The sequence below is a fragment of the Sebastes umbrosus genome, chromosome 1 (genome assembly GCF_015220745.1).
Source record: "Sebastes umbrosus isolate fSebUmb1 chromosome 1, fSebUmb1.pri, whole genome shotgun sequence".
NCBI classification, from domain to species: domain Eukaryota; kingdom Metazoa; phylum Chordata; class Actinopteri; order Perciformes; family Sebastidae; genus Sebastes; species Sebastes umbrosus.
Window position 1 is genome coordinate 43,094,672 of NC_051269.1, and position 26,644 is coordinate 43,121,315.

General features: G+C 43.7%; 2 protein-coding genes and 1 non-coding gene across 8 annotated transcripts; 1 reads left to right on the forward strand and 2 right to left on the reverse strand.

Moving 5' to 3' along the window:
• The first annotated feature begins 626 nt into the window (after positions 1-626).
• slc2a10 (solute carrier family 2 member 10) lies at positions 627-9,905 on the forward strand. 2 transcript variants are annotated; one of them, XM_037768310.1, is made up of 6 exons: positions 627-931; positions 2,554-2,634; positions 4,661-5,923; positions 7,414-7,536; positions 8,902-9,037; positions 9,761-9,905. In XM_037768310.1, exons 2-6 carry the CDS (start codon positions 2,631-2,633, stop codon positions 9,843-9,845), a joined length of 1,611 nt encoding a protein of 536 aa, XP_037624238.1. In that variant the 5' UTR covers positions 627-931; positions 2,554-2,630; the 3' UTR covers positions 9,846-9,905. The 2 variants fall into 2 exon arrangements, with proteins under 2 accessions (XP_037624238.1, XP_037624247.1); XM_037768319.1 differs by lacking the exon at positions 627-931 and adding an exon at positions 2,163-2,467.
• On the reverse strand, positions 3,520-25,630 carry csnk2a4 (casein kinase 2, alpha 4 polypeptide). 5 transcript variants are annotated; one of them, XR_005206710.1, is made up of 15 exons: positions 25,514-25,630; positions 20,427-20,730; positions 20,225-20,336; positions 20,028-20,129; positions 19,871-19,927; positions 18,145-18,195; positions 17,797-17,856; positions 16,772-16,855; positions 15,711-15,821; positions 15,089-15,190; positions 13,963-14,063; positions 13,576-13,724; positions 13,369-13,455; positions 12,243-12,898; positions 11,391-12,164 (listed from the first exon to the last, which is right to left on the reverse strand). XR_005206710.1 is itself a non-coding variant. In XM_037768380.1 (14 exons), exons 2-14 carry the CDS (start codon positions 20,525-20,527, stop codon positions 3,541-3,543), a joined length of 1,140 nt encoding a protein of 379 aa, XP_037624308.1. In that variant the 5' UTR covers positions 20,528-20,730; positions 25,514-25,630; the 3' UTR covers positions 3,520-3,540. The 5 variants fall into 5 exon arrangements, 3 of the variants coding, with proteins under 3 accessions (XP_037624308.1, XP_037624278.1, XP_037624297.1); XR_005206709.1 differs by having other exon boundaries at positions 11,391-12,203; XM_037768380.1 differs by lacking the exons at positions 11,391-12,164; positions 12,243-12,898 and adding an exon at positions 3,520-3,563.
• On the reverse strand, positions 17,961-18,098 carry LOC119499105. Its single transcript, XR_005209259.1, has one exon. It is a non-coding gene; the product is annotated as a small nucleolar RNA SNORA57 (small nucleolar RNA).
• Positions 25,631-26,644: the final 1,014 nt, after the last annotated feature.

Consider the following 26,644-nt stretch of genomic DNA (forward strand, 5'->3'; position numbering starts at 1 on the left):
ATAAATAAATGTGAAATTATTAAGTAAAAGTCCCATGAAATAAATTAAAGTAGTCCTAAAATGTTTTTTTTTAAAATAAAAAACTATTTATTTATTCATTGAACTACATGTATTTATTTATTGTACTGCGTATTTATATTTTTATTTATAATATATGTATTGTCTCATTTATTTATTTCAGGATTTATTTCATTGACTTATTTATTCATTTATTGAACTACATTGAGTAATTTATATATTTATATTTACATTATTTACATATGTTTGGCCTCATTTATGTATTTGAATGTAATGGTATTCCATATCCTACCTCAAAGTGCAGTACTTGAGTAAATGTACTCAGTTCAAACTGTGGTGAAACACACTGACTTCTTAGTTCATAATAAGTTATTATTTCCTATAAATGAAATGATCTGATCATAATAATAAACTCATCTGACTGCTCCTTTAACCAGCTGTTCTGTGGTGCGTTCAGGTTCAGCCGGTTCTTTACAGGACTTGAGTCAGTCAGACAGTCAGTGAGATGTCTGTCGACCTCTGGCGTCAAAACTTCTCCACAAAGTTTCTCCTCTCTGCAACCCGACACTGACTTCTGTTCTGCCACGTCGCTTCCAGACTAACAGGAGTTTTCCTCATCCTGCAGACGGCGAGTCTCTGAGCAGAACATCATCCAGTCTACAGTTCTTTAGTCCATCCTGGTTCTTCAGAGGATTAAAGAGTCTTCAGAGCAGCATCAGAACCAGTCTGACCAGTCTAACCACAGCAGCTCCAGGAACTGGGAGAGATAATAACGGCTCTATTGTCTCCATCAGGAACTATCACTAGTATTATTATTATTAGTTTCCTGCAGGAACTGCAGACAGGGAGGACTGAACTGATCATCTACTGGAACAACTGCTTTTATTATTAACTGAAGGAGATAAATCCCAAAGTAAGTACATCTACTCAGTGCTGTAGTATTTATATTGTTTTCCACTTTATACTTCTACTCCACTACAGGTAGGAGGGAATATTCTACTTCTTACTTATTACACTACATGTATCTGACAACAGTTACTTTACAGATAAAACATACTGTATAAAGCTCATCAAATATGATGCATTGCTATATATATATATATAGATATATATATACACACACACACACACACTTACATATTATTTTCCTCATAATAGTAATAATTTTAGCTATTCATTTTAATAAATATTCCATTTTCCTCTCAAATGTATGGCTTTAATCTCTAATATTTTATATTATATAAAAAAATAATATATTATATAAAATATTAATATTTGGTGGGGGTAAAGTTACAACTTAATAAAAAAAATACAACTTTATATTTGTACTCTTTTGATTCCTGTACAACTTTTTCCTCAAAATATTATGACTTAAGTCTCAAAAATCACTTTTTGTCCTTTTTAACAGTAGCTCTAATACGTATATATACATATATATATATATATATATATATATATATGCAGCTACCCAGCAGTATGTAAAGTAGTTCTCCTCTGTACCCGCCACAACATGGACATGCTGCAGTAAAAATAGTTATTATTATAACACCCACAGGGTCCATTCTGCTGCATAATTACTTTCCTTTTTAAGTATATTTTTTATTATTTTATATTTGTATTTGTAAGTATATTTTTTACTTTATATTTTTATTTTTAAGGAAATTTGTAAGTACATTTTTATGTACATTTGTAAGTTTTTTTATGCACATTTGTAAGTACATTTTTATGTACATTTTTAAGTATATTTTTCATTTTGTATTTTTATTTTCAAGAATATTTTATTTTATATTTTTACTTTTAAGTATATTTTTATTTTAAATTTGTATTATTATCATTTCATTATAATTGTAAGTTGTAACTACTTTTTATGTAAATTTTAATCACATTTTTAAAATATATTTTAAGTATATTTTGTTTTTAAATTTTGATTTACAGGCACATTTTAAACTATATTATTAAGTGCATTTTTTTTATTTTATATATATTTAAATACATTTTTACATATATATTGCATTTTTATATTTTTATTTTATATATTTTTTTTAAAAACATTTTAAACTATATTTCTAATTGTATTTTTTACTTTATATTTTTAAATATATTTTTAAGCATATTTGCACTATATTTTTCATTTAATATTTTATTTTTAAGTATATATTTTATTTTATATTTTCAAATACATTTTTAAGAATATTTTTATTTTCTCTGACATGTTCAGTTCCTGTGTGTGGATGTCTGAGTAGTTTCCTCCTGACTGCTCCGTCATTATCAGGTGATGTTAATAATAGAAGACTAAACTGAACTGAACACTCAGTCGTGTATTTTGTTGAGCTCATCTCAAGTGGACTCACTAATGAAATCATGGCAATCAACAAGAGGGTTGTCATGGCGACGGGGCTGCAACAGGCTCCCTGGTCTCTTCTATGAGCAGCCGGACACGAGACTCCCTGTGGGTGACAGACGGAGCAGGAGAGCACCTCCGTATCATCATCATTATTATTATTTTCCTATATTTTGATGTTTTATATTTCATAGAGGATGAAAGGTCTTCCAGGAGGTGAATCCAGACCTGAACAGTCTGACTGAGATGTGAATGTAACAGGACAGAAGCAATGGGTAAGTTGTTAGTAGATGAGTGATTTTCTATTGTAAAGCAGTTACTGTAATGAACTCTGCAGAGAGTTTAGTTTTACTGTGATGTAAAGTAAAGAAAGGAAAGTAACAAATGCATGAAATACATTATTATTATATTACTACAGGGCTGACTATTGTGACCACTTTAAAGTCAGTGCAGATACCCACAGAAGTGGACGTAGTCACCGCAAAGAGTTTAGAAGCAAGGAGACGAAACTCCAGTGTTTTTTGACAACATCTGCAGTCCAAAATGGCGGAGGCGAGCTCTGCTGCAGGGCGCTGACGTTGCAATGGAACGAACAATTGACTTTCACTTCTTGGCGATAGACACTATGTTCTTTGGTCACTGTGATGTCACAGTTTGTGGACTACGGTTTTGAAGCCTCGAGTTCGGCATTTTTTGTCCGTCACCATCTTGGTGTTTTGCAACCAGAAGTGATAGAGAGGGCGGAGCTAAGTGCAACCCGACGCTCAATAAGATGTTTTCAGGAGACCAAAAATGTTCTAATTAACTTTGATGAAGTGAAAACACGCTGTGAAAGGGTTAAAGATGTAAGATGAAAACACGGTCAACTCCCAGACCGGACAACGCCGTGGTAGCGACCTGTCAATCAGCAGGTAGCCCCGCCCTGAAGCATCCTCTGCTTAATGGCCCATTTGACTCTAAATGGGACCATCATTTACTAAATGAACATCATGCTGTATTGAAGAAGACTTGAAACTAGAGATTGAGACCATAAACTCATGTTTACAATGTTTACTGAGGGAATAAATCAAGAGAGAAGTAGACTCATGTTCTCAGAGACTTCTATAGAACCAGAGGAGTCGCCCCCTGCTGGCTGGTAGACAGGATGCAGGTTTAAGACTCTTCAGCTTTGACTTCACTTCTCAGACGGCCTCGCTGGTCGCAACTGAAACATAAACTACATTTAGACCATCAGGGGGATTAAAAATCAGAAAACCCTTCAAATCAAACAGATGTGCAAAGAAACTGCAAAGAACTGCTCTCAGCTTCATTTCTCCTCATATGAACGGAAGACGGGGTCATTTTTATTCACTATTGAGATTCAGCAGCTTTCCTTTGGCTTTGGGTCGGTGAGCCTCATTTACATTTCTGTCAATAGATGCTGCACATGAGAGACTGTCAGGTTAATGTGAGCAGCAGCTGCACAACAGCTGGAGGGATGAACATTACGTACATCCTTCATTTTAATCAATTTCAATTTATTTTCCAGTCACTTATTTACTTACTATTACTATTATTATTATCATTGTTTTATTTATTATGATTAGTAAATAAATAAATAAAATAAAAAAATAAGAAATTAAATTAAATTAAAGCATGGAGAAACACCCAAACAAACAGCCCAAATAATAATAATAATAATAATAATAATAATAATAATAATAATACGTTTTATAAGTAGGTAATAGGTAAGTAAATAAGTGAGTGGAAAATGAATTAAAATTCATTAACATAATAATAATCATGATTATAAAGAAAGGAAGTGCATAATATGATAATAATAAGATGATTATGTTACGGCATGTTCTTGGTCTTATTCATTGATATTGTACGATGCAATGATTCTGTATCTTGGTGAACGAAGAATACGCATGGTTTAATTAAGTCAATTAATAAAACGGCTCATTCTAAGCTGATGAAAACAAAAATATTCTTATTTTCAGACATACTTATTAATATAAATGCTGCACACTGGACCATAATGAAACTAAAGACTTTTTAAATGGCCACTTAGAAGTCAAATCTACCGTCTAGAGGAAACAAAGATTGACTTTGTATTTATTAATTTGTTTATGGAGTCAGCCTCTTGTGGCTGTTAGTGGTGCTGCGTCTTCAGGTCTGGCTGCAGCCCTGATGCTGGATCTGAGAGTCTCACAGTGAATAATGAATCCAGATGATCAGATGATCACCATCTATATCATCTCTGTTGTTAGGAGTGCTCTTCTCTAAAACTAAACCATCTGCATGTTGTCCGTCCTCCAGGGAGCTCCGTCCTCCTGCTGGCCGGCCTGGTGTCCACGCTGGGCGGTCTGGTCTTCGGTTACGAGCTGGGCATCATCTCCGGCGCTTTGCTGCAGCTCAAAGCCGAGTTCAGGCTCTCGTGCGTCCAGCAGGAGGCGCTGGTCAGCTCTCTGCTGGTCGGAGCTCTGCTCGCCTCCGTCGTGGGCGGCTGGCTGATCGACCACCGCGGCCGCAGGACCTCCATCCTCCTCGGCAACGTGTTGCTCCTGACCGGCAGCATGGTGCTGCTCGTCGGCTCCTACTGGGCTCTGGTGGTGGGCAGGATGACGGTGGGCTTCGCCATGTGCATATCCTCCATGTCCTGCTGCATCTACGTGTCCGAGATGGTGACCCCGGACCGCAGGGGCCTCCTGGTGACGCTGTATGAGGCTGGGATCACTGTGGGCATCCTGGCAGCGTACGCCATGAACTACATCCTGTCTGACTCTAGCGGAGGGTGGAGGTGGATGTTTGGGTTCGCCGTCGTACCGACTGTGATCCAGCTGCTCTCCATCTGGTTCCTTCCATCCAGCACCGAGGAGTCTTTGTGCCAAAGAGACCTCGTGAGTTCAGATGTCTGCTCCAGCGTGGACAACAGGAAGTACAACAGCGTGTACCTGTTCCAGCGTAAAGACAACATGAGGACTCGGACCGTCATCGGCCTCGGGCTGGTTCTGTTCCAGCAGTTCACGGGTCAGCCGACCGTCCTCCTCTACGCCTCCACCATCCTCCACTCGGTGGGCTTTCAGAGCGACGCCTCGGCCGTGCTGGCGTCCGTCGGTCTGGGCTCGGTCAAAGTGATCGTCACTCTGACCTCCATGGTGTTTTCGGACCGGGTGGGCCGGAGGCCGCTGCTCATCAGCGGATGCTCCGTCATGGCGCTGTGTCTCATAACCATCGGACTCCTCAGTGGACCATCATCGATGAACGCTGAGAGAGCGTGTAGCTCTGAGGACTTCAGCGTTAACAGGACAGACCTGCCTCCTTTACCTGTCGTCAATCAGTCAGCTGTTGACTCACCTTTAGATAGAAGACTCTTCAACAACACACAAGATGAAGCTGTTGATGAAGTCAGACAGAAACCAGCCGTCTCTCCTCCGGACTCTCCTCCGGCGTCTCCTCCGGCGTCTCCTCCGGCTTCTCCTCCGGACTCTCCTCCCAGCGTCCTCGGCTCAGTGGTGAACTGGATCATTCTGGTGTGTTTGATGGCGGTTGTCAGCGCGTACTCCGCTGGATTTGGACCAAGTTTGTATATTCATTCAAAATGTTCTTCTTTAAGGTCCAGTGTGTAACATGACAGGGATCTATCAGCTGTAATGGAATATAATATTCATAACTATGTTTTCATTAGTGTTTAATAACCTAAACTAAGAATCGTTGTGTTTCCGTTAGCTTAGAATGAGCCTTCATATCTCCAGAGGGAGCCGGTCCTCTTCACAGAGTCCTCCGTGTTTCTACGGTAGCCCAGAACGGACAAACCAAACACTGGCTCTAGAGAGACACTTTCATGTTTCTACGTTACCTGAAGGCCACCGTAGTTCTCCGTAGTTCTCCGACACGCTGGTGAAACTGCGGTAACGTGAGCCGCAGAGTGTTCAACCATGCTACCGCCAGCCGCCGTTTCTCCTAAAGTAGTGTTATTATGGTATGGATGACCTCTGAGCGAGCTGAACGGCGTTACCACGGTTTTACAGTCTGCAGCTCACGTTACTGCTGTCTTGTAAAGGGAGGAGTGAGCGGAGGGGTACTCAGTTGGTTGCAATCTGCAACCACACCACTAGATGCGCCAAATCCTACACACTGTCCCTTTAAGTTTAAATATAACAGTTTTCATTCTGAATTTAAAGCTACACGAGGAGATTAAAATGAGGGCTGTCAAAGTTAATGTGATAATAACGCATTAACGCAATTTGCAATTTTAAATTAACCTCTAAAATATCCAACAGGCCGGCGTCTTTCGGAGGTCGTAGCGGCTCAGTTCTAAAGCTAGAGTGAAGATCCTGGTATCATAGTAAACTATAGAACCTGATGAATCCATCGGTACCAACCATGTCAGACGAGCTGGTCATGAAGGAGGTTAAATAACGCTCCAAACTTACACTAAATGTTGGAGAGGAAAAACTGTCATGTCCATGTTCAAAGGGGTCCCTTGACCTCTGACCTCCAGATCAGTGAATGTAAATGGGTTCTCTGGGTACCCACGAGTCTCCCCTTTACAGACATGCCCACTTTATGATCATCACATGCAGTTTGGGGCAAGTCATAGTCAAGTCAGCACACTGACACACTGACAGCTGTTGTTGCCTGTTGGGCTGCAGTTTGACATGTTATGATTTGAGCATATTGTTTTATGCTAAATGCAGTACCTGTGAGGGTTTCTGGATCAATATCTGTCATTGATTTGTGTTGTTAATTGATTTACAATAATAAATATATACATACATTTACATAAAGCAGCATATTAGTCCACTCCCATGTTGATAAGAGGATTAAATACTGGACTAATCTCCCTTTAAGGTTCATTTAGAACAGATAAAACGTGATTAATTTGCGATTAATCACATATAACTATTTTAATTGGTTGACAGCCCTAATTAATATACAACCAGCCTAAATTAATAAGTATTTTCGAGCATGCAAAGAGGTCTGATGTAGCTTTAGATGCCATCATGCAGCACAGAGCCTCACCTGTTGCAGCAGGTAATCACATCAGTATTGATTGTGTCTCTGTCCAGTGACCTGGCTCCTCCTGACGGAGATATTCCCGGCTGCTATCAGAGGAAGAGCGTTCGCTTTCACCAACTGCTTCAACTGGGCCGCCAACCTGCTGCTCACCTTCACCTTCTTGAATTTCATCGGTGAGTTCCCGTACACCTTTTTTCATGACGGACATTTTGACTAGTCGCAATAACATTAATGATGGTTCTGTTCCCAGTCAGCCAGCGAGTAAGAAGTGATTCAGTGATTCAGTGATTCAGTACACGTGTGCTTTTCACTGATTGACAACTCTAAATGTTTACCGTGTAAAAGCACAACTCAATCTGTCTGAACTTTAAAGCTGCTAAATTTAAGATTCAGAGTATTAAAGGTTCTGTTAGTAACTTGTTCCACGTCTAAATCATTGCTGGTCGGTGTCTCATGGTCTCTCGTGTGTCTCATGGTCTCTCGTGTGTCTCATGGTCTCTCGTGTGTCTCATGGTCTCTCGTGTGTCTCCGCTGTTCAGACTCAGACTCCAACACAAACTCCAGTGAAGCACCAAAACCTCTTGGTTGTATCTAGTGAAGCTGTTAAACAGTGTTGGCCGCGGTCGGAGGACGCGGGGGAGACCGGAGCTTTGGTCTCCAGGACCGGAGTCTCTGCGTCTCTGCTCCTCTGCTCCTCTGCTCCTCTGCCTGCCTTCACTCACACACCGTGCTCCTTCTCTCTCTCTCTCTCCACCTCTCACGTGCATGCTGCTCACTCCACACTGCAGAAGAGTTAGTTTAGCTCTGAGAATATCTAGTGAATGTTCAGTGGACGTTTGTGCAGAAATAACTGCTGCAGCTCCTCCAGACCAACAGAGGTTTCCCGTGTCTTGTGAAGTGACGGGGCTCCGCAGAGAGAAACGTTATCGTCTCCGACCAAAACTCCGGCGTCTCCCCCGTTCCCTCCGGCCGCGGTCGGGAGGCTGAGGCGGGAAAAGCCAACACGAGGATCAGCATTGATTCATGGAGAGACCTTGGTCTGGTCAGCTAACATTACTGCCAAGCAGCTGAAATATAGAGTGATATTGTGCTTTTAGCTGACGTGTGTCTCCTCACTGTGTTGAGTGATGCTCCTTCATGTCTATGTAGAGCGAGCACAAGCGCCAGCAACAGGACGCTGACTTTAGTTGACTTAACGGCCACAGGTGAAGCTGTTAACAAGACATTATGATTCTTACTAACACTCCCTTTAAAGAAGCAGCAGATCTGCTGTGTGAAGATGTAGATCAGAGGATGGAGTCCCTCTCCCTCTGTGTGTCCTAGTTATTGTGCTTATACGGCGGCTACCGCTGACAACGCCGTCCTGTCCCACCCTCATGTCTTTCACTTCTTGGCGTTATTTGTTAGCGCTGTTAGCATCGTTAGTGGCCATGTTGAGAGCTGTGTGGAGACAATCCCTCAATCATAGATGTGTTTCCTTCTTTAGTTTCCAGTGAAATGACGTCCAGCAGAGACTGAACGGTGTTTTCTATCAACAGATGCCGTCGGTCTGTCGGGGGTGTTTCTGGTGTACGGGATGACCTCGGTGGCGGCGGCGGTTTTCTTCTACGTTATGTTACCAGAGACTAAAGGCAAGACTCTGGAGGAGATCGACAAGGAGCTACGCTCAAACAAGTACGACCTACGACCCCGTAGTCTGATGGGAAACACACAGGAGGGGATATGGGGAGTGTGGGGGGTTAGCGGTTAGTGGTTAGGAGATAGGGGATAGGGGATAGGGGATAGGAGTTAGGAGTTAGGGGTTAGGGGTTAGGGGTTAGGAGTTAGGAGTTAGGAGTTAGGAGTTAGGGGTTAGGGGTTATGAGTTAGGGGTTAGGGGTTAGGGGTTAGGAGTTAGGAGTTAGGGGTTATGAGTTAGGGGTTAGGGGTTAGGGGTTAGGAGTTAGGGGTTAGGGGTTATGAGTTAGGGGTTAGGAGTTAGGAGTTAGAGGTTATGAGTTAGGGGTTAGGAGTTAGGAGTTAGGGGTTATGAGTTAGGGGTTAGGGGTTAGGGGTTAGGAGTTAGGGGTTAGGGGTTAGGAGTTAGGTGTTAGGGGTTAGGAGTTAGGGGTTAGGGGTTAGGGGTTAGGAGTTAGGGGTTAGGGGTTATGAGTTATGAGTTATGAGTTATGAGTTATGAGTTAGGGGTTAGGAGTTAGGGGTTAGGGGTTATGAGTTAGGGGTTAGGGGTTATGAGTTATGAGTTATGAGTTATGAGTTAGGGGTTAGGAGTTAGGGGTTAGGAGTTAAGAGTTAGTGGTTAGCCTAACTGTGTATTGATCAATCCGTGGTGCTGAAGTAGCAGACAGATGTTCATGTGCGATGGCGTGCTGAGACGCGTGTCCTTGTGTTTTGCAGGTTTTACCGCGGAGAGGAGTGCTATCGCATCATCAGCTGGAGAAACACGTCACCTCAGTACCAGAGAGTGTCTCTGTCCAGTTAACCCTTCAGAGTGACTCATTATATGATGTCATATTGACATAAATACCATCTGAGTTTTACACTGATAGTCGGCTTTCCTCTGTTGCACTTGATATTGGAATATACAGTACGTATATAGTGAATATACAGTCCGTGGTATCTTTGTGAAACCTGCTAACTGTGTGTTTTCTGTGTGATCATGTGTTGTTGCTGTCAGACTCTTTTTGGTATTTAAGGACCAATGTGTAACATTTAGGGGGATTTATTGGCAGAAATTGGAATATGATATTAATAAGTATGTTTTCTTTAGTGTATAATCACCTGGAAATAACAATTGTGTTTCCGTGACCTTATAATGAGCTGTTCATATGTCTCTAATGAGCATTGTCCTCTTCACAGAGGGTTAGGGAGGGTCAGGACCTCTAACGGAGGTCAGAGCAGCTTTAGCTGCTGTACTGGGACGTATTCTCCAGTGAAACTGAATATTTGAGCGGTGCACAGTAACGAGAGGGATTTAAATCAAATCCTTTGCATTTGATTGGACCAATAAAAATGGGTGGGATTAGACTGTAGAGTGATGAGGAGCTACAGAAACCAGACACCCCCCCCCCCTCATCACTACAGCTGCAGATGGATGATGGACGGATGTCATGGGGTTACTGGTTGAAGTGGGAGATGTTAGCTGATGGAAGCACATGTAGTTTTACAGGAAGAGGATTTTTATACAAAAACATTAAGAAATGTTTTGTCATTTATTTTGCATATATTGTTAAAGGGACTGTTTGTAACTTTTTAAGCATCTAAATGTACCGGGTCGGGACACGTGTGCGCTCGCATATGCACGTTCGCGTGTAGCCGCTGCCTTTCCTCCTCTGCCTGCTCGCCTTCACTCAGACAGCGCGCGCAGAAATAACTGCTGCAGCTCCACCAGACCAACAGAGGTTTCCCGTGTCTTGTGAAGTGACGGAGCTATGCAGAGAAACGTTGTCTCGTTACCGACCGGGTGCCGGTGTCTCCCTGTTCTCTCCGGCTGCGGGCGGAGAGAACAGGGAGACACGCTGCAGAGCCCCGCTGCCTCTGCCTGCGCCGAGACAGGAAAAGCCAACACTAGGATCAGATCTAAATCATGTTCATGGAGAGACCTTGGTCTGGTCAGCTAACATTACTGCCAAGCAGCTGAAATATAGAGTGATATTGTGCTTTTAGCTGACGTGTGTCTCCTCACTGTGTTGAGCAATGCTCCTTCAGGTATATTTAGAGCGAGCAAGCGCGAGCCCGACTTTCGTTGATTTCACGGCCACAGATGTCGCTGTTAACAAGCATTTCTGAAAGTTACAAATAGTCCCTTTAAAAAGGGTTAAAAATGGCATTTTTCCATCTCATCTAGACTTATTAAAAACTCTGAACTCATCCTTTAAATTTTTTTTAAAAATCCATAATTTGCACTTTGTAACTGATGTAATGTAATGCCATGTGTGTGTGTGAGTGTGAGTGTGAGTGAGTGAGTGTGAGTGTGCGTGTGTGAGTGGTCTGTATGAACATGACAGACATGAATCAGTCACTGATGTACCTGATAAATAAAACACGTGTTTATTTACACAAATCTCTTGAAACACTAGTCTTCTACAGAAGGACATAAAAATATATACAGTGATGTAGGGACTCAAACAGCTCCGCTCTGCTCCATGTTCACATGTTCCCATTTATTTGCATTTGTCAGGTTTTTGAGATGAAAAAGAAAAGATGCGTTATGTACAGCAGCGTCTAAAACGTACACGTTCTGGCACTAGAACACCGGGGACCCTTCAGGTGCTATTCACCTCCAACCAACATGTCGGTGGAAGCCAGTCTTACTCGTGTCACTACACATAACTGAGCTTTCCTCCAACGCCGACAGCACTTCCTGTTGTCGTCTTATTTACTAGAACCCACGTCGTCTCCGTGACGAACTCCCCCTGAACACAACACGGTTTGGTCGGTCTCTTCTTCCAACCAACGGAGTAAACTTTGGTTACGTCTTGAAGTAATTCAAGGAAGTGGAAAAGCAGCACGTTTTGAGAAACCGTTTCTTTGTAGAACCTGAATGAACCTTACCTGGCTTCGTAAGAGATCCGACGCTAGAGCGGACCGAACCAACGTGATGTGATGAACCTCGTCCGGCGGTCCACAAACGCTTCAATACAAAACAAACTAACGGATGACGGAGAGGCGCGTATCAAAAGAAGACTGGTGATCTGGTTTGGTAAGAAAAGGCAAGACAGAACTACTCAGGCAGAGAAAGTGTTATCGTGTTCACGTACACCTGAACAGCACCGAACATCTGGAGGGCGTTCACGTACACCTGAACAGCACCGAACATCTGGAGGGCGTTCACGTACACCTGAACAGCACCGAGCATCTGGAGGGCGTTCACGTACACCTGAACAGCACCGAGCATCTGGAGGGCGTTCCCGCTCGTCAGCTGTTTGTGACGGCGCCGCGGTAGTAAACTATACAGGATGTGCTCCTTTTGGTCCTGATAGCCAGCATCTCCTCCTCCTTCCTTCTGCTGATGGACTTATTGATCACAATCCAAACTAGAAACACAGCGTGGACGACACTCGCTCTCAGACTCACCACACACACACACACACACTAACACACTCACTCACTCTTTGTGGGGAAATGAGAGGAGTACCTGTAGACTTCAGTTACACAGAACATTCATTTCAGATGTCAGGTTAACGAGTTTGTTGGAGGAGGAAAAAGGAACGGAAACGCATCGTTCTTTTTCTTAGACGGCGGCGGCGGCGTCCTCCGGCGAGGCGGTGCGGTCACACTGAGTTAGGTTGGATGTTGGGTGAGGGCTGGCAGAGTGGCACCTGTCTAGTTTCTACCCTGGGTGGAGGTGGAGGAGGTGGAGGAGGGAGAGCCTGGGGAGGAGGTGGGAGTGATGAGGGAGGATTTGGGTTGGAGGTCACTGCGGGGCGCCGGCAGCAGCGGGCACCGGGGTGCTCAGGACGTTGGTGGCAGCAGACAGGACCGGCGATCCAGTGAGGGGGCCGAGGGCAGTGGAGGCTGGCAAGGCAGAGATACCTGAGAGGAAGGGGGTGGGGGGGGGGGAGAGAAGCTTAGAAAACTAATACAAGATACTGGAAGTCACATGTGAACTAGGGCGGGGCTATCCATCAAACCAAAACACTGCGGCACTAAGGCCGGCCGCTCACTGCACCATTTTAACCCGTTTCTGGACCCAATTTTGAGACACACGACCGGATTTCAGCTTCGTCAGGCTTCGTTTGCCGTGCAGTGTACGGGGGGGGGGGGTTTAAGGGTGTTTTCACATTAGGTACGATTGATACGCACCGTGCCCGAGTACGATAGATATAGTAAAACAAAGCTTGGTTGCTATGGGAAGAGCATAGATACCGGCTTCAGTTACCGAAAATATTTTAAATATAGTGTACAATTAAGCCTTTCTTTTAGGTGTCTAAAACACGTTTAGCTGCTGCAGAAACATTACAGAGTGTTTGATCTGGATAGCGGGGCAGTGTAATCTCTCTCACCAGTGATCATGTTGGCTGAGCTAACAGCTGTGTTCCCACTGGGCATGTTGGCTCCGGCCACACGAGACTGATCCTTCACGATGGGAACTGCAGGAACGACAGGAAGAAAGAAAGACAGCACTTACTATGACATGACCTTTACTGATGGTGATGTCATTCTTATAAACATAAAAAGAAAACCACTGTGTGTTTCTGAGGGCATCGTACAGAAGTAAGGGTGATCCATGGCCTCGCGGGCGGTCAGCCGGGCCTGGTGGTCGTAACGCAGCAGCTTGTCCAGGAAATCCAGAGCCTCTGGGCTGACCAGGTGCTGGTTCTCACTGTGGACGAAGCGCTCCCACCGCTTACGAGAATGCCTGAAGACAAGAGACACATTTAAAAAACGATTTACACTGAAAGACCACAGACGGACAGTTGATGTGATAAATGATGTCTGCGTGGAGCAGGGATCAACTCCAGCTGGTGTGTCGTTATTTTTCTCCAACATAAGTGCTAAGTACAGTTACAAAACAAAAGCCCTCCTATCCCAGACACCATCATCATCATCATCATCATCATCATCATCATCATGTGACGGCGGTAAACAGCGCTCACCTCCCCAGAATGTCGTTGAAGCGAGGTTCCAGCTCGATGTTGTACTTGTCGATGTAGTCGTAGAGGTCTTCGGTCCCCAGGACCTTCGCTATTCTCACCAACTACAGGAGCACAAACCATCCGTCAACTCTGTGAGAGACACTTTAACCCTTTCAGACACAGACCTACAGTGAACCCAGACAACTCCGTTACAGAAGGTACTGGCCACTCATGAGATCCATACAGGTAGAGTTAATATTGTATATTTGTCTGTGTGGCGTTTATGGAAAACGCAGCGCTTCAGTGGACTCAGTGGACCACGTTGCACGATTTTACGTTTTTCTGTGCGAGCCGCGGCGCTCGAGTCTGCTTGTCTCGGTCCTCGGCCTCACGCTCCACCTCCCCGACGGTGCTGGCGAGACGAGCCGGTGGTGCGCCCGAACCTGCGGGGCCGGGATCCCACCTCAGCCGGGACACGCCGGCCCTCACTTTCATTGCGCCACGGGGTTTTGCTTGCAACCTCTGACTGTGTACAGCATGATGCGGTCGGGGCGGTCGACAGTCACACCGGGAGGAGGGGGCCCCATCCCTCCCCGGCGGGGAGAGAGGGCGCAGCAAGCCCTTTGTCCACGGTGCGGCGAGATCTGGGCAGGGAGCGCTGTAATGCTGCGGCCGCGAGCCACCTTCGCCCCGAGCCGGTCTGGGGGACTCCCCGTCCGTCGCTCACACCCTCCAGCTGGCTGTTAACGAGGGTCTTTAGACACAGATAAGTACTCGTATCGATACTCGGTATCGGAGAGTACCCAAATGTAAGAAGTATTTGTGCATCCCTAGACGCAGGTGAGGGAATCGTGGATGCAACTAAGAGACTAAAGAGACCCACCCCTAGTGGACGTTTTTGCCAAATTTGAAGAAATTCCCCTCAAGGCATTCCAGAGATATCACATTCACGAGAATGGGACGGAGGGACGGACAGTCAGAAAGCACAAGTCTTCCAGCCGTTGGCTGGTCACTGACGCGGAGGCATAAAACTTCCACAAGTCAAAGCTCGCCATAACGTGTAGCGTTCCGATGAAGAGAATAGTGTGTTGCCTTTACAGTAGAGCAGCTACAGAACGCCAGCAGGAGAAGCCTGCCTTGTGTTTACCTGGTCGTAGTTGTCATGGCCGTGGAAGAAGGGCTCCTTCCTGAAGATCATGCTCGCCAACATACAGCCCAAGCTCCACATATCCAGACTGTAGTCGTACATCTGAAACACACAGTACAGGTCTCAAAGGGAGCACAGACGGGATTACAGCAGAGAAATCAACATTCCCCTGAGATGCAACTCCATCACATCCATTGTATTTCGAAGTGGTGTGTTATGGATACGTTAATATATACATAGAAAAACATCAATAAATGCAAGGTCAGCAGCAAACCCCTACTCTGCTCTGAAACACTGAAATCTGACCAGCAGCGTCTCAGATTACGTCTGTCACAGATAATCAAGACTAAAGCAGAGCAGAGGACATCTCAACTAACCCCCTCAGATGCACACTAACCTCCCTCAGATGCACACTAACCTCCCTCAGATGCACACTAACCTCCCTCAGATGCACACTAACCTCCCTCAGATGCACACTAACCTCCCTCAGATGCACACTAACCTCCCTCAGATGCACACTAAACCCCCTCAGATGCACACTAACCTCCCTCAGATGCACACTAACCTCCCTCAGATGCACACTAACCTCCCTCAGATACACACTAACCCCCCTCAGCTGTACCTGATAGTCCACCAGGAGCTCGGGTCCTTTAAAGTAGCGGGAGGCCACTCTGACGTTGTACTCCTGTCCCGGGTGGTAAAACTCGGCCAGACCCCAGTCAATAAGGCGCAACTACAGACACAGAAAGGAAGCAGTTCAAAACTACAGACACAGAAAGGAAGCAGTTCAAAACTACAGACACAGAAAGGAAGCAGTTAACAACTACAGACACAGAAAGGAAGCAGTTCAAAACTACAGACACAGAAAGGAAGCAGTTCAAAACTACAGACACAGAAAGGAAGCAGTTCAAAACTACAGACACAGAAAGGAAGCAGTTAACAACTACAGACACAGAAAGGAAGCAGTTAACAACTTTAACTTTACTGCTATTTTCCTCTCCGCTCCGATCGCCAACACGTCTGCTCTGAGCCGCCGTCACTCTCTCGATCACACACTTGTTACGCCCACTCTATGTCCAGGGCTATTCCCTTCTCTTATAGCGTGACGCCGGCCTGCCAGAACTTTCTGTAATCGGTCCCAAAGTCCAAACCATCCAAAAAATTGCTTTCACACTAGAAACAAACCGGACTGGGGATGTCACGATACCAGAAATCTAGTAGTCAATACCAATACCAGTGAATTTCCACGATTCCCAATACCCAACAACAATAAATCCCCTGTGCTGTAATTCAACATGTACTCTTATTAAAAACGTTTGAACATTACAAAACAACAGAGGCATGTAGCCTTTAAGTAATAAATAAAAAGAATCGACCTATTTAGTTCATTTTGGCGTATCAGCGGCATGTTATCGTTTGTCAGACGACGGACACTAAATACTGACCGTGAACGCATCTGGTCCGTCAGCTCAGAGCAGCAGGAGTCACATTTCACACATGAGACGAGAGAGAGTCGACAGGCCGAGAGATGGCGGAGGATTTGTTGTCGAAGCCAAAAGCAAACGCACCGCAATATTTCACGTTTAATCCCAACACTATAAGGGAACTCTAACATTAATGAGGTAATCGTCGAACGTGAAAGGCCAGACAAAAAGAGGTTTGAAAGGGGCCTTAATCACTCACCTTGCGGTGTTCATGATCGATCATCACGTTATGTGGCTTCACATCTCTATGCATGATCCCCATGCTGTGGCAGTAGTCCAGAGCCTAAAAACAAGAGCAAAGGAACTTTGTTAGCCCCGTTTCTTCTTCCCAGTAATTCCAAATCAGCAACAGATTACAAGAAGATGCTGGAAGAAACTACACAACACACAGTGACTACATTTACATGCAGGGTTACATGATCTGAGGAGGAGAGTGAGGTTGTAAATACAGAGCGGGAGGAGGAGGAGGAGGAGTCATCCGAACCCCAGATGAGGAAGAACTCTCATTACAACATGACCAGGCATGGATTGCACACTGTAGTTTATTTTGTTTTGTCAGATTGTTTTAAATGTAAAAATGAGTAAATCCTGCTGGAGAAGTCGTCTTTTTTCTGTTGGTATGCCCTCAAATACTAATTTGTGTGATTTGATATCACTGACTGAAGTCACGCTGGTATTGATTTGCACCTGTTAAACTTTAAAACCTGTAACACTTGAACTTATTGTTCTCAGGAACCTTAAAGCTTCCATTTTTAAATAATTTAACTTTATAACTCGCGTGTCGTCTCATGTGAGGCAGTGATTTGTGTTTGTATGGAAGTTCTAAATAAAAGAAGAATATAATCAAATGTGATGAAGTATGGGATGGTCATTTTAAACCATTTCTTAACTGAGTTTACAGAACAATTACTGTATCCTGATATATACAGCTGCTGTGATATTAAATTACATATACCGTGATAGAACATTTGGGTCATATCGCCCACTCCTAACAGCTGCATTTAAATATGAATATTCATTTTCATTAGCCATGTGAAACAGATTAGTAGGAATATTGTCATTTTCAGAATAAGTGCGTGTAAACGTAGTCAGGGTCGATGGACTAAACCGAGGCTTGTTACTGTACATGTGTTGTTTAAGGACTCCCTAAGGCTTCACCGCCCTCAGGAGGTTTAGAGGTTATAGGTTATGAGCCGACAGGCAGCTGAACCACGGAGGACTCACCTTGAGGATCTCGTACATGTAGAACCGGATGTCGTAGTCTGTCAGGGTCTGGTACAGTTGCTGGAAACCAAAGCAATGTCATTAGGCTTTTCCATGGTAATAATGTTATACAGTAAACAGGCAGCACACATTCAGTTACACATCACTCATCAATGGAGCTGTGGAAATGTGCCAGCGATTGAGGATAGAACCAGAAGATGGTAGACTTTCTGGCACCGAAGACATAGCACTGGACTTTCATATCCCTCCATCACATACACACACACGTGTACGGAAAACAACGAGTATGCCAAGAAAGGAGGTTTCCATAATCGTCATGGTTTTATAGAGTAAAGAAGAAGTTCCTACCTTGAAGTCTGTGTTGTTGACATGCTCAAAGACCAAGGCGGGCGTCCGGGACTAAAAAAAACACAATAGTTTGTGTTTTAATGAGTTGAAGTCTCAACCAACGATATCTACCACTAGGACCAGTTCAGTTCATCTACTAGACTGAAACAAGCAACACTGTAATAAGCTATGGTACCAATTCAAACTAACCAGGCAGCCACACTGTGAGCAACAATATAAAGCCCGTTCATTTTCTGAACACAAGTAAGCAAAGAAACTGAGCCAGCAGACCACCGCCGTCACTGAACAATCATGTTCTGAAAGTCCAGTTTCTCTCGTTTGATCTAATGAACAAAAGGTTTATACTTTCACCACTGATGAAGTGTAATACAGCCGTTCAGAGCTTCTATATTTCTAGTTAACAGACATCTCCAAAATGGGGTTTGAAGAGCAGCTGAATCACAAGTAGTCTGCTGACTATACCCACAAATGACCACGTGTTGCTCAAAGTGTGAACTAGAGCTGCAACTAACCAACCAACTATTAACAGTTTTATATTCTATTAATCAGCCTTTAAAGTCACGAGTTGCCAGAGCTCAAGTGATGTCTTCAAACTGTTTTGTTTGTCTGAGCAACAATCAAATGTATTTAAGTTATAATGATGTAAATAAGGAAAATCAGAACATTTGACAGTGTTTTTACTTCATGAATGCCTTCATGCCTCAGTCAGCAATTTATCTTCAGTCAACTCGTTAATGGACTCATTGGATGCTTCCTAAAGCAGGCCTCTCCCCAGGAACATTAATCACAATAAGGGAAGAAGGCTAATTGTATTATTTGCAAGTATAGGAATGTCACGGTGAGGACGTTTTCCCACCGGTTAGTAAACTCATGACAACACCGGTGTTACGTATTACACCGGACATTTTACAAGAAAAGATGACGGTCAACATGTGTAGCGCCCTGACTTTTATCTTTAACGCCACGCACACCGGCTGTGACCGCTCCGTCCTCTTCACAGTGATTACCTCATTAACGTCATGGTTCCCTAATAGCGTTGGGTTTAGATCTGAAATATTGCCAAATAGGTGCTTTGCTTTTTGCTTTGACGCCAAATCCTTCGCCATCTCTCGGTCTGTCAACTCTCTCTCGTCCCGTTTGTGAAATCTGACTCCTGCTGCTCTGAGCTGAGACTCCGTACGGAGCAGACACTTTCCCTTTCAGTTAGTAGCGTCCGTCGTCCGACTATCTATTGATAACACGGCACTGATACGCCAAAATGAACTAAATGGGTTTGATTTCTATGAAAAAGCAAGAAGGCGGTGGGGGAGGTGGGTAAGTAATGTAATCGGTATATGGAAGAACACCTTGTAACACCGACTACCGCGGCAAGCCTGTTGCAAGTCTGTCTTTGCAATTAATTGTTTAGTTTATAAATGCCAATGCCAACATCATAATATATTAACGGTGTATTGTTGCTCCATTCTTTGGAGAGAGCCCGGACACAACATAGAAAATACAAGGCTGTATAACATTCATCTAACTTACAGCTAGAGATGTCACAATACCAGACATTTAGTAGTCGATACCAATATCAGTGTAATTCCACGATTCTCGATACCAATTGGATACAAGCGTAAAAAACAGAAGTAAGAATTTCAGAAATTTGGCGTGGACTTGGTACCGCAGTTATCGGTTCTCGTGACATCCCTACTTACAGCCACAGCTGGATACATACTGTACTTACAGACACATACTTCGCAAGCGAAATGGATAAGCTTGCACAGGTGGTGGGCTCGCCACGCTATTGGTACAGTAATGATAGTTCAGAACCAGCATGCACAACACAAGTTTGTTTTTATAAAACATAAATCATGTCTTGCCAATCAACATACTAGACTTACCACGGGGTCTTTCACAATGTCGATGAGGGAGATTATGTTAGGACCTCCACGTAGGTTCTCCAAAATCTTGATCTCACGCTTGATTTTCTTTTTCTTTACAGGCTGAAGGGAAAAGGACGAGGCAGAGTTGGGCAGATGGGATTAAATGATTCAATCAGAGCCACGGTTGATCAAAGCCTCTGTCTGTATAGATTTACCTTTAGTATCTTCACCACCACCTTCTCATTGTTGGTGATGTTGATTGCTTCAAAGACTTCACTGTATTTGCCTCGCCCGAGTTTACGCACCAACTGAAAGTCATCCTGATTTCTGAGAAGGAAAAATCAAATCAAACATCATCAGCTGGGTTGAAGAGTTGCATGCTGTAAATGTTGTGTTAAGGGTCAACAAGGTATTTACCCCCATTCAACCACGTGGGACTCATAGTCCCAGTACTCCCTGGGCCGGTGAGTGTTGACCTCGGTGTACACTCGGGCCCGGCTCGGCACGGGTCCTGACATGTCCGACAGCTTGGCAGATGTGGTTGGCAGATCTTACTGCAGCGGAGGATGGTTGGAGTACAGGGAGGATGGGTGGGTGGGAGGGAGGGAGGAAGAGGAGGGAAGGTAGGGGACGAGGGGGGTTGATCCCAACAGGGCAAGGGGTTTGGGGGGGGCTTTGCCTGAGGACGGGGGGAGGGGCCACCAGGGGCACGGTGGGATAGCTGACAAAGAAAGAGAGGAAATTAATGATTACATCACGTGTCAGCCGTGTCTCCATCCATCCATTTACAAAAGACATGAAATGGAGAAAAGCCACAAATCCTCACACCAGTGCATGTTTGGTATTGTGCCTTAAAGGGAAGATTTGGGTGTTTTGAGGGTAAGATGGAGCATCAGATCAACAGGCGGGTTGTTGCAGCATAAGCAGGCACTGTGCCAGTCTATTGTGGTGAGGAGGGAGCTGAGCCTCCAGCTACAGAATGAGCTCCAACCTTCTCCTATGATCATGAGCTTTGGATGGTGACCAGATAGAAGTGGCTAAAATTAATCCCAGCTCTAGCTGAGCGCTCACTTTAAACATTGTGTTTTAAACATTGCCACTGACTCCTGAAAGTATTGACAGCCTGTTGAATTACTAGGGCAGGACGGGATGAGCTGTGTCATTATTGATCTCATTCAAAAGGCTAAATCCATTCATCGAAGGACACCACTGACAGACCATCAGAGCAGCAACTGCACACTTTAATCTCTTTACAACCCACATTAACTTGGGATAAGAAATGAGTGTCATTATCCTGACTAGTATATGAACGTAACGTTACTAACGTCACTAACGTTGAGTCAGTTGTTCCCAGCAGACTATCGTTAGCTGCTTTATTTAAATCATTCTTGTCATCTGTTGGTTTCTGTTCTAACTGATGTTTCCCTCCAGGTGAAGGTTGAGTCTCTGGTAACCACAGATCACTAACCAGCTGAAGTTAACAAGTTAACCTCACATCAACAAATCACATCACTAAACTATCTACTGTTATCACACAGAGATGAGTGTTATCATACAGCGATGTGTGTTATCATACAGCGATGTGTGTTATCATACAGCGATGTGTGTTATCACACAGAGATGAGTGTTATCACACAGCGATGTGTGTTATCATACAGCGATGAGTGTTATCATACAGAGATGTGTGTTATCATACAGAGATGTGTGTTATCATACAGATGAGTGTTATCATACAGAGATGTGTGTTATCATACAGATGAGTGTTATCATACAGAGATGTGTGTTATCATACAGAGATGTGTGTTATCATACAGATGAGTGTTATCATACAGAGATGTGTGTTATCATACAGATGTGTGTTATCATACAGATGAGTGTTATCATACAGAGATGTGTGTTATCATACAGATGTGTGTTATCATACAGAGATGTGTGTTATCATACAGATGTGTGTTATCATACAGATGTGTGTTATCATACAGAGATGTGTGTTATCATACAGATGTGTGTTATCATACAGATGTGTGTTATCATACAGATGTGTGTTATCACACAGATGTGTGTTATCATACAGAGATGTGTGTTATCATACAGAGATGTGTGTTATCATACAGATGTGTGTTATCATACAGATGTGTGTTATCATACAGAGATGTGTGTTATCATACAGATGTGTGTTATCACACAGATGTGTGTTATCATACAGAGATGTGTGTTATCATACAGAGATGTGTGTTATCATACAGAGATGTGTGTTATACAGATGTGTGTTATCATACAGAGATGTGTGTTATCATACAGATGAGTGTTATCATACAGATGTGTGTTATCATACAGAGATGTGTGTTATCACACAGATGTGTGTTATCATACAGATGTGTGTTATCATACAGAGATGTGTGTTATCATACAGATGAGTGTTATCATACAGATGTGTGTTATCATACAGAGATGTGTGTTATCACACAGATGTGTGTTATCATACAGACTCATCAGATCAGAGTCAGATGAAGTTTCTTATTGGTTAAAACAAGAGGATGAATTTAATCCTCTAAATTCACATTAACATTAATACATGCATATTGTGAATCCAATAATATAGAATAACAGCTGATAATCCTGTAACACTCAGTGATCTGTTATAAACTAGCTCTGTGAATGAACCTCCTGCAGTCAGAGCTAGTCAGCTAGCTTTAGAGAAATAACCACTAAATGACATTAAATCATAACTCAGAGCTTCAACAGTCGTCTGGTATCTAAAAGCTCATTGATGATGCAGAACTGATGTTTTTAACCAGTTTAATGTTAAATATTCAACGTTATAGTTCAGCATTCATTCAAAGTAATGCGACATTCCTCATGCCAATGCTAACGTTAGCATTAGCACTGTAGCTTTAAAGGTGTTTATTAACGTGTTCCTGCTGTAGTTCAACTAGCTGCTGTAGTTCAACAAGCTGCTGTAGTTCAACTAGCTGCTGTAGTTCAACAAGCTGCAGTAGTTCAACTAGCTGCTGTAGTTCAACTAGCTGCTGTAGTTCAACAAGCTGCTGTAGTTCAACTAGCTGCTGTAGTTCAACAAGCTGCAGTAGTTCAACTAGCTGCTGTAGTTCAACTAGCTGCTGTAGTTCAACAAGCTACAGTAGTTCAACTAGCTGCTGTAGTTCAACTAGCTGCAGTAGTTCAACAAGCTGCTGTAGTTCAAATAGCTGCTGTAGTTCAACTAGCTGCTGTAGTTCAACAAGCTGCAGTAGTTCAACTAGCTGCTGTAGTTCAACTAGCTGCTGTAGTTCAACAAGCTGCTGTAGTTCACAAGCTGCTGTAGTTCAACAAGCTGCTGTAGTTCAACTAGCTGCTGTAGTTCAACAAGCTGCAGTAGTTCAACTAGCTGCTGTAGTTCAACTAGCTGCTGTAGTTCAACAAGCTGCTGTAGTTCAACAAGCTGCTGTAGTTCAACTAGCTGCAGTAGTTCAACAAGCTGCTGTAGCTTCAGATGCTCATTAGTGAGTCAGACCAGCCGACTGGAGGAACTCTCTGTGAGAGCAGGAGCTAACTGATCAGCTCTATGTGGCCCGAGCTGCTAGCATGCTAACGTTAACGTTAAATGCTGATTTGCGGTTTTCAGACTCATTCCTGCAGCTGTTAGCTCTCTGTAGCTCTCTGTAGCTCTCTGTATCTGTTAGCTCTCTGTAGCTCTCTGTAGCTTTCTGTAGCTCTCTGTAGCTGTTAGCTGTCTGTAGCTGTTAGCGCTCTGTAGCTGTTAGCGCTCTGTAGCTGTTAGCTGTCTGTAGCTCTCTGTAGCTGTTAGCTGTCTGTAGCTGTTAGCGCTCTGTAGCTGTTAGCTGTCTGTAGCTCTCTGTAGCTGTTAGCTCTCTGTAGCTCTCTGTAGCTGTTAGCTGTCTGTAGCTGTTAGCGCTCTGTAGCTGTTAGCGCTCTGTAGCTGTTAGCTCTCTGTAGCTGTTAGCTGTCTGTAGCTCTCTGTAGCTGTTAGCTGTCTGTAGCTGTTAGCTCTCTGTAGCTGTTAGCTGTCTGTAGCTCTCTGTAGCTGTTAGCTGTCTGTAGCTGTTAGCGCTCTGTAGCTGTTAGCGCTCTGTAGCTGTTAGCACTCTGTAGCTGTTAGCTGTCTGTAGCTCTCTGTAGCTGTTAGCGCTCTGTAGCTGTTAGCTCTCTGTTAAACTGTTCACTCTGACCTCAGAGGGAGGATTGACAACTAAAAACGGTCAAACATTAAACATTACAGTTCCAGAGACCTAAACAGAGAAACTCCATCACCAGCTCTCTGCAGCATCTTCATGTAGTCAGGCCTACTTTAACTTCACTTTGATGCCCAGGACAGTAAACTGAATAATTGGTGCCTCTGGAGTGAATTAGTTTGAATCTGTGGCATAAACTATTCATCAGTTTCATTCATTCATTCATTCATTCATTTATTCTGTTGGATCCTGACACCCTGAGTTCATCATCAACCAGCTCCGTCCAACAGGAGCATTGCTTCTGCTGGTATTCACATTTTACATTTCTGCCTCTGCAGGAATAACGAACACGATATGAGACATATCACAAAGCTAATGCTAGCATGCTAACGTTAGCATGCTACCATTAGCATTAGCATGCTATCATTAGCTCCCGTTAGCTCCGTTAGCTCCCGTTAGCTCCCGTTAGCCCCGTTAGCTCCGTTAGCTCCCGTTAGCTCCCGTTAGCTCCGTTAGCTCCCGTTAGCTCCCGTTAGCCCCGTTAGCCCCCGTTAGCTCCGTTAGCCCCGTTAGCCCCGTTAGCTCCGTTAGCCCCGTTAGCTCCCGTTAGCTCCCGTTAGCTCCGTTAGCCCCGTTAGCTCCGTTAGCTCCCATTAGCTCCCATTAGCTCCCGTTAGCTCCGTTAGCCCCGTTAGCTCCCGTTAGCTCCCGTTAGCTCCGTTAGCCCCGTTAGCTCCGTTAGCTCCCATTAGCTCCCATTAGCTCCCGTTAGCTCCGTTAGCCCCGTTAGCTCCCATTAGCTCCCGTTAGCTCCGTTAGCTCCGTTAGCCCCGTTAGCTCCGTTAGCTCCGTTAGCCCCGTTAGCCCCGTTAGCCCCGTTAGCTCCGTTAGCTCCCATTAGCTCCCGTTAGCTCCGTTAGCCCCGTTAGCTCCCATTAGCTCCCGTTAGCTCCGTTAGCTCCGTTAGCCCCGTTAGCTCCGTTAGCTCCGTTAGCCCCGTTAGCCCCGTTAGCTCCCGTTAGCTCCGTTAGCTCCGTTAGCTCCGTTAGCCCCGTTAGCTCCGTTAGCTCCGTTAGCTCCGTTAGCCCCGTTAGCTCCCGTTAGCTCCGTTAGCCCCGTTAGCTCCCGTTAGCTCCGTTAGCCCCGTTAGCTCCGTTAGCTCAGTTAGCTCCGTTAGCTCCGTTAGCTCCGTTAGCTCCGTTAGCTCCCATTAGCTCCCGTTAGCTCCGTTAGCTCCGTTAGCTCCGTTAGCCCCGTTAGCTCCTCAGAGTATCATGTTAATCATCATCACAGAATCACTGAGTTCATATTTACCCCCTTCGATCAATACGACGACTGAGAGTCTTCAGACAGCGGTCCTCTGTCCTCTGTCCTCTCCTCCCTCCGGTGTGTCTCTCTCTCTGTCTGTCTCTCAGCAGCTGGTGATTTCTGCTGTCTCAGAGACAATATGGCCGACCACTGCGACGGAGGCCGCGGAGGAACAAACCAGCTCACAGCCGACTAATAACTACTACTAATAATAATAACAATAATAACAATAACATATAATAATAATAATAATAATAATAATAATAATAATAATAATAATAATAACATATAATAATAATAACTAATAATAATAATAATAATAATAATAATAATAACATATAATAATAATAATAATAATAATAATAATAATAATAATAATAACATATAATAATAATAATAATAATAATAATAATAATAATAACATATAATAATAATAACTAATAATAATAATAATAATAACTAATAATAATAATAATAATAATAACATATAATAATAATAATAATAATATGATATTCAAATCAAATCTGCTGCTTTATGTAAATGTATGTATATATTTATTATTGTAAATCAATTAACAACACAAATCAATGACAGATATTGATCCAGAAACCCTCACAGGTACTGCATTTAGCATAAAACAATATGCTCCAATCATAACATGGCAAACTGCAGCCCAACAGACAACAACAGCTGTCAGCGTGTCAGTGTGCTGACTTGACTATGACTTGCCCCAAACTGCATGTGATGATCATAAAGTGGGCATGTCTGTAAAGGGGAGACTCGTGGGTACCCATAGAACCCATTTACATTCACTGATCTGGAGGTCAGAGGTCAAGGGACCCCTTTGGAAATGGACATGACAGTTTTTCCTCGCCAACATTTCTTACCTTATGTTTGGAGCGTTTTTTAACCTCCTTCATGACCAGCTAGTCTGACATGGTTGTTACGGATGGATTCATCAGGTTCTATAGTTTACTATGATACCAGGATCTTCACTCTAGCTTTAAAACTGAGCCGCTACAACCTAAAAATCACAAGTTGCGTTAATGTGTTAAAACGAATATGCATTAAACGTGTTATTATTGCATCGACTTTGACAGTCCTAATATATATATATATATATATATATATATATA